Source organism: Alligator sinensis, unplaced genomic scaffold (assembly GCF_000455745.1).
Source record: "Alligator sinensis unplaced genomic scaffold, ASM45574v1 scaffold648_1, whole genome shotgun sequence".
In the NCBI taxonomy this organism is placed as follows: domain Eukaryota; kingdom Metazoa; phylum Chordata; order Crocodylia; family Alligatoridae; genus Alligator; species Alligator sinensis.
Window position 1 is genome coordinate 1438044 of NW_005842353.1, and position 12767 is coordinate 1450810.

Below are 12767 nucleotides of genomic sequence, written 5' to 3' on the forward strand. Positions count from 1 at the left end.
TAGTGCTCAGGGGAACAGGGACTCTCCCAATACCTGCTGGTCCCCTCTGACTAGTTTGTAACAGACCACTAGATCCCCCCTCAGCCTTCTCTTGTGGAGGCTGAACAGGTTCAGGTCCCATAGCCTCTCCTCGTAGCTGCCCTGCTGCCCCGATCATGCGGGTGGCCCTCCTCTGAACCCTCTCAATGCTGTCCACATCCCTCCTGAAGTGCGGCGCCCAGAACTGGATGCAGTACTCCAACTGCGACCTGACTAGTGCCGCACAGAGGGGGAGGATCACCTTGGACCTGCTTGAGATGCATCTGTGGATGCATGACAAGGTACGGTTGGCCTTCCTGACCGCGTCCCCACACTTTTGGCCCATATTCATTTTGGCATCAATAATGACTCCAAGATCCTTTTCTGCCTCTGCACTGATGAGAAGGGAGTTCCCCAGCCTGTAGGTATGCCGCTGGTTCTTCCTCCCCAGGTGCATCACCTTGCACTTGTCAGTGTTGAAACCCATCCTGTTTTCATCTGCCCACCCCTGTAACCTGTCTAGGTCCAATTGCAGCCTATTCCTCCCTTCTAGCATCCCTTCTCCCTTCATCTGCGATGATTACTATCAGAGATGTAAGGTGTAAGACTACAAGAAATATTTGGAATCAGCACTAGCATTGAAGTTAACCTTGTTTCTATTTCCCACAGGATTCCTTTTCAAACATGTGGTTTCACTGCCACATATATAGGGCCCAAGAGTGGCAAGTCCTGCTGCTAGCGGACTGACAAATTTGGCTTGATGGCCATAGGGTCCGAGTGTGCTAGGCAGGCAGAAGGCAGTAAATGTTGTCTGCTTTACAATTGCTACAATGCCAAGAAAGAAGTAGATGTGCTAGTCTCAAGTCAGGCAGAAGGCAATGCTAAGAACATAGGACTGAAAGGGACATAATTCCATTCATAAATACATGGTGGGCTCATCTTAAAACCAGTAAGTTTCTTATCCCTACTTCTCCTGCTGGAAGACTAACAGAACCTTCAAGAACTAGGAGGTTAGAAGCCATGTAAATTCCCAGACTAAGTTTATTCATCATCAGTTATACTCATTTTTCTTGTGCCATCCTTGTCCCTCAGCTTAAAAAGTACATTCCTTCCCTTTTCTTCCCCACTAAATGTATTTATTTGCAGAGAAGCTATTTGCAGTAGGAGTTCAATCATACTTTGGGCCAGCTGTAAAAAAAAAAACAACCCAAGCAAACCAAAAAACCAAAACAAACCAAAAACACCGATGAAAGTGGGGTCAACCCGATTTATAACAGCTGAGAACTGGGTACTTGAGGTCCCAGTGTCACATCAAGCCAATGACTAGCACTATGGGGCTTACCAGTTTACTTAGACATTTACACTGATTGAAGAAAGACGGTAGACACTGAGGGCACCATAGTAACACTTAAAGGCTGCATCTGCCCAATAAAGTATAAGGAGGAAAGCCTAGGGGCTTTACCCAGAATTCATCATTATTTTACTTTGTGCCTACTTGGACTTGAAGGCAGTAACTAAATAATAGACAGACTGATGCAGAATAAAACTAATAGGTAAAAATAAAAACAAAGAAGCATCATTTACAGAGTAATCTGTGAGCTTCCATATTGTGTGATGTGTTAGAAATTACCATCAGGATTTTCTTAAGTCAAAGAGAGTATTACTGCAATGAAAATGCCAGTACATGACTTCTTTTGTATTGTACTAAGTTAGATATATTCATATCAAATGTTATCCTCAATAACATCTTCTGGATTGTGTACAATATATAGGTCTAACTAGAGTAGTGACTTGAGTTTATTCAAAGGTCCTTTGGTAAAAAGCATAAAAATAATTACACAGGAGAAAATTGGAGGTTAACATTTTAAATTTTTGAAAAAGTTCATATTGCTTTTTTCCTTTGCAGAAAAAAAAATCTGTATGTATAATGTTTAACCTGTATATAAACATACATCCCAGGTTCATAAACAGTAGCAGAAATACTATAGCTATGTCTGTCCAATATAGTTTTATGCACTGGCTACAATACTATGATTAGAGCCTTTCCTTAGATATTTGTTGACCTTTTACAGTACAGTCTTTAAAAGAAATGTCAATTCAAAGAAATTGTCAAAGAAAATGAAAAATAATTAGTAAGGCTATGGAGACCATCTTCTGCTCTTTCAGCAGCAAGGGAATAGAATTGCCAAAAAGAGGGGAAAAATGAAGCTTGTATGAATTACACCTACTTTATTAATTTTTAATTTGTTCTTCTCTCTTCTTTGTAGGTGTCCGGAGATATGATAAAGGACAGCTCTACTTCGTCTTCGTGCTGTATCAAAATGAGAACCTGCTTTTCCTCTTCCTTTGAATTTTTCTGTAGAACAAAAGCAAAAGTCTATTAAACATCAGCAGATGTCTCTTCAACCTTTGAGAAATTAACTACTGACATTTTAGCGTTTGGTACAAATGTAGTTGTAAGTAACACACACCCCTTCTAGGCTTCGTTTAATTTTCTGCACTTTTACAAAACATCCCCTTTCAGAAAAAGGAGCATAATCAACTTCTACTTTAAAAAGGCACTTCATCACTCAACTGAAAAGCAATTCATTATAAAAACCACAGCTTTAGATATATAAAAAATAAAAATAAAATCCTTTTGTTTCTTGGTTTTCAGCATATACATTGAAATTGTGATCAGTGGCGAAATGCAGTGGCTAGGATTAATCATCATTATATATAATGTCAGAAATAATTTAGAAATCCTTCTCCTATGTTGTTTTAGAACTGAAAAAAAATTCTGCCACCAAGATGCAATACGTTTCCATTACATTAGAATATGTATATCAACAAACTTGACTGTTAGCAACATCCAATTCTTATTTCCCTGTCCTTATAATTTTTAATTTTCTTATCACATAATCATCACTTGACATAATGTTGATGACACAAAAATCTATTAAGGACAAGGCCCAAACATTGTTTTTTGGATGTGTCTGTATTTTTTCCTTTCAATTCAGATGTCTGTAATTGTCACTGTAAGATTGAGTTTGAGCCATATTTATGCTGCAGTAAGTTTAAAGTAACTGATTTTCAGTGAAATTGTGTATTGATACTGGAGCAAAACAAAACAGAATTTGGGTCAATTCTTACAAAATGCTTTAATTAACAGTGTTAGAGCAGTTGAGAGAGAGAATTGTGGGGGGTATAGGAAGAATCAGTTTGTAAAACAAGTGTAATTAAAATCAATGCACTGGGAACAGATGAGGAGAAAACAAATTAGCAGAGCTGGAAACTAACACAAGACACACATCTTGCAGACTGTCCAGGGAAAACAAGAAAGACTGGATTTTTGCAGAATGAATGTAAAAGCCTAAAATGCAAAACTAGTTCATTTTTGAGCCAAACTAGAGGAAGCAAGCCACCTGGACATCTGGTTGATATATTTAAATCATGCAGCCTGGCTTACAAGAAACAAGTATATTAAACTTCAATTAAAAATGCATTAAACTGAATAGCCATGTTGTCATACTTCTGCACCCTTTACTTCCTTGCCTTTCCCCCCTTCGTGGTTCATTTGCTTCCCATTCATCAGAGCTTATGTTTAGTGACCACTGTAATTCAAGCTCTTGAAGAGAGAAAATGGGCTCCCTTCAGGCTCACCAGAGTCATTTCAGGCAGTTTTCAGGGGGGGCTCTTGCATGCCTCTGATCAGCTGAGGGAGCCCGACATGGGGCTGATTACCATCAAACAGCAGCACACAGGCTGTTCTTCAGCTATTTTAAGAAAGTAAAGCTCACCACTTATTAAACAACAACTTAAGTAAAGCTCACCACATGAAATTCTTTAATAAAGTCTATTAGGTTTTCATTAACAACAATTATTATTGAAGACTGCCCTGCCACACTTGGCTGTGGGGGCAGGCACCGAGCATGCCCATGCCTGCAGCCCTTAGTGCAGGGGCTTCTTACGTGCTCCATTCTTATAATGGCTGATTCTTATTAGCTGTTGAACAGACCAAAGCAACACTAATCTAGGTCATCTTTACATTTTTATTTTAAGTGGCCTAAAGTTAAGTATATGATTTGCTAAATAGGTTTGAATTTAGGTACCTTGCTGAATCAGGACCTAACTTCTGCTCTAGTATATGCACAGTTTGTCTTGTCTGTTATTTTTCTGGGGGAAAAAATGTTTAGTTTTCTTTCCTGCTCTGCCTCCTAACATGGTTATCTCCTCTTCCTACAGCATCTCCTTCAGTGTTTCATTAGTTTCTCATTCAATGTGGCTAACACATCTTGCTATGGCTCTAGAACCCATGAGTTTGAAGCCTCACTCTAGATTCATGCCAAAGACTACCTCCTTCAGTCTGTTCCAGCTCTAACTGGGTCCCTGGGGAACTGTATATGGGAAGATGGAATTCCACCGTTCTCTTGCAGGCCACTGACTGCAGAACTGGCATGTTTTAACCATGATAGCCTGATGGACTGCTATATTTACGTGGATCTTTGACCTTGGCCTTTTGAGTGAAATTTGTGACCTAATCCTTTTGTACATGTCTACAGATGTTTACCTCTTTAGAACAAGAGAATATGAACATTATCAAAATATATAGAAAGTTGGTTTCTACCCAGCTTCTAAAAAGTACAGCACATACAAGGTATGCGCTGCTGCTTCTAATCTAGGGCTAAAACACAATAATAAATCCACATAGAAGTGAAGATGTAGGAAAGAAACCCCTACTCTTATTTTTATCCTGTACTTAAAATCAAAAGGACTTCCTATCTCCCTACCCATTGTGACAGAATAATGTTTCAAAAAAGGATCCGATTTGGGGCTGTATCTGTACACACACACTCCTTCCTGTTTGATGATCATCCTAAGAAAATAGCACATAAATAGGATGTTTTCCAATTCAGTCCTCACTTCTTTTCCTCATCTTGCTGTCTGATCACAAAAGTGATTATTTGGCTTTCCATTCTTCATGCTACCCTTCTTTACTGTTCATTTCTTTCACATGATATTCATGGTTCTCTAGCTAATGAGTGAGAAATGTGGGAAACAAAGTCACATAAAGCATGTAAACACTGTCTAATGTTTTTCAACCAGGGTGTTATTAGATTTAAAGCACCCCTCAGCAAAGTGAGTTCTTGGTTTTCACTTTTTTTTTTGACAACAAGAAAAATAGAGCAATTTTATGACAAATGACAAAATGTGCACATATTAGATCCTTTCAAGGGTACTGTGGATGCCGTGCAATGTTAGCATTGTTAGGTGTGCAAACCTGATTCACAAGATAAACCCAGAAATTTCATATAGGAATTCATGGTTTTAAAAACTTTCTGGCCTGTTGGGATCTTGTTGAGTTCCTTGCAAGAGAAGAATTGCTCTTTTTATTGTGGCCAGTAAACCTAAAGGGAAATGTAAGGTAGCTTTTTTCAAGGGGTGCCTTGAATCTAAAAAGGTTGAGAACCATGGCATTAGACGTACAGCATTAGCTGCTAAACAACTACCAACACCCAGTGAGGACATTTATATCGTATTCTTTCTTCCAAAACTTCCAGTGACAAGATGTATGCAGGATCAAACTTTACTGTTATATGCTCTTTGTCTTTTTCATTTGTACTTTTAAAAAGAGTTTCATAAGCACAAGAGAGTTCAGGCCCACCTACTCATCAGAAATCAGTGGAAGATGGCTGCCTTGCTTCTCTTTGTATCCTTGAAAAAATCTCCTTATGCATAAATCAAAAAAAGATCGGACTGATTCACTAGTATGCTCCAATGGCTTTGTGCTGCTCTAGCAATGGGAAAGAACAGTAAGCTCAGCTCAATTGTCTGACTAAGTCAAGCCTATGGGTGCACTGTATCATCAGAGGGGTGCAAAGCAACCAGAGCATAACAGTGGATATAGTACAAAACATCTTATAATATTCTTGTCCTTACATGAGGTGTGATTCATTATATGCTTGAAATGTAATATAAAATGTTTATCCATTAAATATGAAATGAAAGTTATACCACTGTTTCAGTATTGACCTGGTGATAATAGTAGTCAGAAGTTGTTATTTGCCAAGTGTAAATCCAAATAAACTGACTCAAACTAGCAATTCTCAAACTTCCTTGGGCTGTATATTACTTTCTGAGTTTGTTAAACTACCACGTACCATTATGATTCTATGTTATAGATAATAAAAAGGTAACACTAGGTCACTAATACCACACTGTATTCTTTCCAACATGCTAAAAAATACTGTAGGCTTGGGGCTCCTATAGACTTGTAGGGAGCTAGTTCAAACGTGCTGGAAATCCAGCATGTCGGAGCAGATTTGATGGAGTCTGCTGGAGCACAGAAATAAACACGCACCAGCAGGCTCCCATGTCACATGTATCAGCATAGCTATGCTGAAAAATGGTGATGGGGTGCTTTGAACTAAAGCTCATTCGGTGAATTTTAGTTCAAAGCACCCTGCCATTATTTTTCAACATGGGGGATGCTGATACACGTGATGCTCGGATGTTTTTAATTAGTGCAGCTTGCTAATTAAAGCGCCCCCACTCCCTGCATTTCCTAGAGCACACGTAAAAATGCTCTTGATGTTCATTTTATTTATATTTATCCTCGTGTCTTTTGCTTTTCCATTTAATCATTTTGGGTGCCCTCTAGATATTTGCCACATAATCCGTAAGTAGATTGAGAAACATTAACTTGAGAGTCTCAGACTGGGTATTTTGCACAGGTACACTAAGTATTAAATCCAAGTACTTCCTCCTCTACTTAAACATTGTCCACTATCTGGATCTGTGTTAGCTAGAAATTCTTTATTTTTGTTTGGTTAGATTCTCCTTTGCTGGCATTGGGAGTGAAGTAGCCTCAGTAACTCCTATGTAGCATTATGTTCCCAGGCTGGCCATAGATCATTATTACAAAGATTCTCTTATATAAGATCATGTGTGCATGAAGAAAGATTAATACCTGACACTTATATCACAATTTTCATTCATATTACACAGAAATAGCCCAGCAGCTTAAATTTTTGACATAAACATTCTCATGAACAGGATTTTAATATATAAGACCACAGTACTCACAAATTTATGATTTATCTTCCAGATCTAAGCAATCAAATGCATTCTTAAGAGGCTGCATCAGAGAGCAAAAAAACCCACATTTATGCCAGAAGTGGTTCACTCATATTTCCTGGGCAGATGTATGCAAATTAAGTGAACTGCTAAAAGGAACAGAGGATCACTCATTTTTCATGGAAGTGCCTGCAGTCCTTCACTGGTTCCATAAAAATTGAAATAAGTAGATAAAAATAGTCTCTCAGATATAACGGCACTTGCTCATAATATTAAACATAATTCTAATGGTTATTCAACTATGTTTATTTGGCCATCTTTAAACAGCAGCCCAATTCAGAAAACAGAATTATTTAAATGAATAAATTACTCAAATGGCAAAGTTTCTGCAGGACTGGGCCTACAAATAATTACTTTGCAGCTTTTTCATTTCAGAAGGAAAGATTGTCTTAATCCGTCTACTGCCATGAGAAAAATTGGACTGGAAGGGCCCTCCAGAGGTCATCTAGTCAAACAGTCTGCTCAGAGCAGGAATATTCCCATTATAAAGCATCCCAGACAAATGTTTGTACAACTTGCATTTAAAAACATCCAAAGATGCAGACTCCACAACCTCTCTAGATAATCTGTCCCAGTGTTCAACTGCCCTCAGAGAGAAAATTCTTTCTAGTGTCTAACCTAACTTGCCCTTGTTGCTGAACACCTGAGTCTTTCACCAATTGACTCAAGTGTCTCATTCTGCAAGCCACAAACAAGGGCTTCACAGAAAAGAGGTGTTCTTGATGACTGTTGGCTTAAAATGAATATTCAATAATGCAGAGCCCATTTGCTGGAAAGCATGTATGTTTTAAAATAATACAGATACACATTCAAATAATATCTTAACATTTGGGTAACAGAGATCAAATTTGTTTGCCACTGTGTGAATGAGAAGAGAAGGGAAGAAATAAATAGGCTCTTGACCTTCTGAAGCACAAAGAACAAATACCACATGGGGACCACTCACACCATTGATGCCTAGTAGAGAGAGAAACCGACGTGAGAGAATATTGATCTGAGAATGGCAGTTGGGGCCGCTTTTCTCACAGCGTTTCCTTTTAGCAATTTTTCCCCCCACCAGAAACCTGTTTAAATGTTGCATGAATAATGCATACCATCATTAATGAATTAGGACCTGAAAGTAGGGAGAATTTGTTTTGCTGTTTTCAGCACTTTGGTTCTTTTACTAGTCTCTAAGGGCATGAGATAGCTTAATAGGTTATTTCAGCTGAACACCTTACTTTTTAAACCACGCAGTAAAGTTAGTCATTAGTTGAAACAAGCAATGTGAAATAGCAGCTAAATAAAGAATGTTTAATAGCTAAATTCTGCCCTTGCATGTATGAGTGAGGTTCCCAGTAAAGCCAATGAAAACTGGACAGAACAAGATAGCACATTCTTCCATAGTTGGGAGGACCATAAGGTTATGAAACTAATGTGGTTTTGCTGCTGAAGAGATAGCAGGATGTGTGTGTAGTCCAGGGCCCCAGGTGAATTTGACACTGCTCCTCTAGAAGTCCTATAATCATGATCTTGTGGGTGCCAACATGGATAAAGACAGAGAGAGGTCGGGCTAAAGGCGAGGTGGGAACAAGAATTATGAATCTACCGACATATGGATTCATCCCATCAACATCATAAAGTCTCTAGTCTATGACTAAAGTAGGAAGGGCAAGGATGCCTCTCCTCTACACTTCCTGTGAATTTCTCTTGTGGTTATCCAGATATTCAGACCAAGTGTTGGCGTATACATTATAGCCCAGGATCTTCCAGCGATAAGAAATAGACTAAACTGTTTAGACTGAGTCTATTCTATTCTTCCAACTGTATTTAAGATGGGCTGCAGATGAGATTCAGTACTGACAGTCACTTCCAGCTAAATTTAGTAAGGCAGCTAAGATGGGTCCTTTTAGCCTGGTTGTCACAAGTATATTTAAAACTACATAGAATTTCCAAGTGAGACTGTGTGATTCTTACAAACAAATACCAGGCTATTGGGAAAAATGTATCTGAACACAATTAATGAGACTACATTTATAAAGCAGGAGATGTTAGTTCTACTTACATCTGCTTTCTTATCTCCCCAAATGTGCCTCTCTCCTTCACTTATCTCTAGCTGCCTCCTTGACAGCTCTCTTTAGATATCAAGATAACAGTCAAACTGACCATTTTAACACATATTTATCTTCTTGCTAAAATTCCTCTCTCAGTCAAAATTTCGTTATCTTTCAATACCTTTGTCTGCAATAGTTAACAACTCTACTCTTGTTTTCATTTTCTTCTTTATGCCCTCCAGCATAGAGGATGCTCCTAAATTTGACAGGTTATTCCTTGCCATGATCTCTCAATTCTATCCCTGCTACCAAACCACATAACCTAAGAAGATCATTCATTTCACTATTGCAGCCTAGATTTCTTAACTTGATTCACACCTCTTAATGTCTTCCCAGGCCACTCCTCTAGTTCCCTCCTAGAAACATTGTCAACCCAAGCATTCTTTTCTTACTGAGAATCCACAAACTTTTCCTGACAACCTAACTTCTTACTGACATATTTTGTTTTATATAATGTAAATGTAACCCTTTTGCCAGGCCCTGGATGGCGATAACAAGGGCTGGGGTGAACTGGACTTTAACACCAACTTTTAACACAGACTTACTTGATTGCAGCAATGATTTTACACCATAATGTCCCTTCCATCCCCCAGCCCACACTTTGGTACCCCTGACCATAACTTGTACTTACTGTACTTACCCCAGACCACCCCCAACCATACCCTTGCCAGCCATGCTTCACCCCATCCTAGCATGGATGCCCCCCCTCCTATCCTAGCATGGATGCCCCCCTGCTCTCCTATCCTGGCCCTGAAGCTCATTCCAGCTGCACTGCCTCCACTCTGTCCTGCCCTGTGTGTCACACTGCCTGAGTCCATGTGGTCCTGCCTATCTTTGAGGCAATCGACCACTACAGGCAGGTAATAGAAGTACACTGCTGGGTGGGGAGGTGTTACAAAGATTTCCATGGGCCACAAAAGTCCTGGCAGAGAGCTCCCTGATGGGTGCTGCACTGCTGCTCAGACACAAGGTGGTACTACTCTGCCCCATCTGTTGCATCCAGACTCATTCTTTGATCACTCTTCAATCAAGAGCACTGTTTCTTTTCTTCTTTTTATGGACAGCTTCATTTTTCTTTTCTTTTTTTATTAGTCTTTATGGATGAGAATTTTTAGCTCTTTCCAATGAACTGGTCATAAATTTATGGACAATTGGCAACAGTATTCCCTTCATAAATGTCTGCATCATCCTATCAACTCCCAAATAAAATCCAAATTTACCAAGGTCACCTTCAAGGTCCTTTAAAGCTCTGCTGTACACCCCCCTCCCCCCACGTTTGCATGCTCACTCTGCCAACGTACTGTTTCCTTTGCCCATCATCCTGACCTCTCACCATTCTTAGAACATACAGATAGACCTTGTGTGTCAACCCCAAACATTTCTTTTAAACCCCTCTTAGAGGTTATGTCTTTCAGATTATTTTTCAATAATGATGTCTATTATACCTGCTCATTTTCAGGATTTTACTCCAACAAAATAATAATATTTATTTACAAAATATGAGACTACTATAGTTAAAAAAAAATATAAGCCCACAACTAAGTAAGCAAGAACATGGCAGCATATCTCCTTATCTTTCGTTAATAAAGACACTGTCATTCCTAGAAATACCTTTGCTTGGTAACTCTGGGTCTATTACCTAAGTTAGAAAATAATATCTTCATAGAAGCATCCCATCTTTTTGTATACATGGAAAGTGCCATGCTCATCTATGGTTCTATAGAAACATTACATAATAATGAATTAAAGCTGAGTTTTATGACCAAGAAGGATACATGTAACAGAATGACTATACAAAACTACTAAATACTTCCTATGAGTGTTGCAATGTCAATGAAGATTGAGACAGTAGAAGAGAAATTAGCAATGTCATACAAATGGGAACAAGTGCAACAGATTATATATGAATGTAATAGAGAGAAAAATATAGGCCTGTGTCCTGCAAAACACTTACCTATCAACATAAGCTTACTGTTGCGAGTAGCCCATAGAACAATTCACACGAGTAAAGTTTAAACGTATGCAAAAATATTTGCCAAAGAACAAACAGATGAGAAAGAAACAACAGATTATGACAAGAAAGTAAGGAACATATAGAATGGTCAGACATATTCTACATTGAAGTTTCAATAAATACATGATTTATAAAGGGGCTATGGAATATAATATACATACTACAGACATGAGTAACAGCTTTATGGGAAGTTATAAGCACACCAAAACAAAGGAGGTATAGAGTGCTATAAACTATGATGATGAAATACAAACTTACTGGAATATATAGGTGATTAGCCATTTATTAAAACACTAGCAAATTGCCAGTCATGAATGATTGGGGGGGGGGGGAAACAAAGCACCCCATGGAGCCTCCGCTCTGCCTCTAACCCCATGCATGCCCCCACCCTGTGTCCAGCCCCATGTACCTACCCCCACGCCACTCCACCCCATGCAGTCACTGGTTCCCGGGGGGGGAGGGCACAAAATGGCTCCCTTGCTCCCTCTGTCCATAATGCTCTGGGCCCTCGCAGCCAATCCGCATGTGCCCTCTCAGCAGGGAATGCGCAGTTGGCCCAGAGTGTTATGAACAGATAGACAGACAGGCAGATAGATTATGGCTTTTATTATATTAGTACATAGTTTACAAATCATTCTAAGGTACCTTAATATAAAAAGGTGTGACAAAAGAGTTCACCCTTAATCTAAGCTTGCTATACCATCTAGGTATTTTACTGAAAAGCAAGAAAATATCATAGCAGTTACTATGCTAATACAATACAGACCATTTGCATAGGTGTACCAGACATTTCATAAAAATAAATGCAATCATCTCCATGGGAGAACACAACTACCACTTAATTGCAGTTAGCATCATTCATCAAACATGTCAAACATTTCAATTTTGTAGACAGCTCTTGCAAAAAGAAAAAAAAAAAAGGAAGCTCTCTCTAGACAACGGCATACATTGTGGCGAAACAATAGGACAGGAATAGGAATGAACACTAAGCAATATTAGGAAAATATGGGAAGAGGTATTTTGGACAGTTTGGCAGAGTTTTCAAGCCATTAGTAACTCTGAAAACATATTCTCCAGGGAACAGTATAACAATGGTGGTCAATAAAGATAAAACTGATTGCTTCTTACTTGTGTTTTAATTGCAGAATAGAAGGAGACTCATTGGCTTCCCTACAGCATGTCCTCAATCTGAAGCCTGCTTAAAGGATGTTTCACAATCTTTCTGTCAGCCTCATCCCATTTTTTACAGTGCTTCTGACATCATCTAAAGAAGCCTTATCTAGCATACAACACCATTTTTCCTGTATAATGAATTATTTTAATATATCAATAAAACATTAAATTAAATACATAGCCTCCAAAAACTTCATGTGGTAATTAAGAATATTCTTATATAGCCTGATTTTGCACTCAGAATCAATACATAATTTCTGTTGTCCTAAACTGTACCTTAAAAAACACATACCCAGTGGTTCAAAGCAGGCAACAGCTTTAAATCTGTTGCTGCTGGTGGTATCTAGGGAAAG

At 38.7% G+C, this 12767-nt stretch overlaps 1 protein-coding gene across 1 annotated transcript in view; it reads right to left on the reverse strand.

The window, feature by feature from the left end:
• Positions 1-12767, reverse strand: part of KCNH8 (potassium voltage-gated channel subfamily H member 8) — a 256860-nt gene that overhangs the window by 191622 nt on the left and 52471 nt on the right. Inside the window, exon 4 of the mRNA XM_006029058.2 lies at positions 2247-2374. Within this exon, the coding sequence (XP_006029120.1) occupies positions 2247-2374 (128 nt within the window). The remainder of the gene's footprint in view (positions 1-2246; positions 2375-12767) is intronic.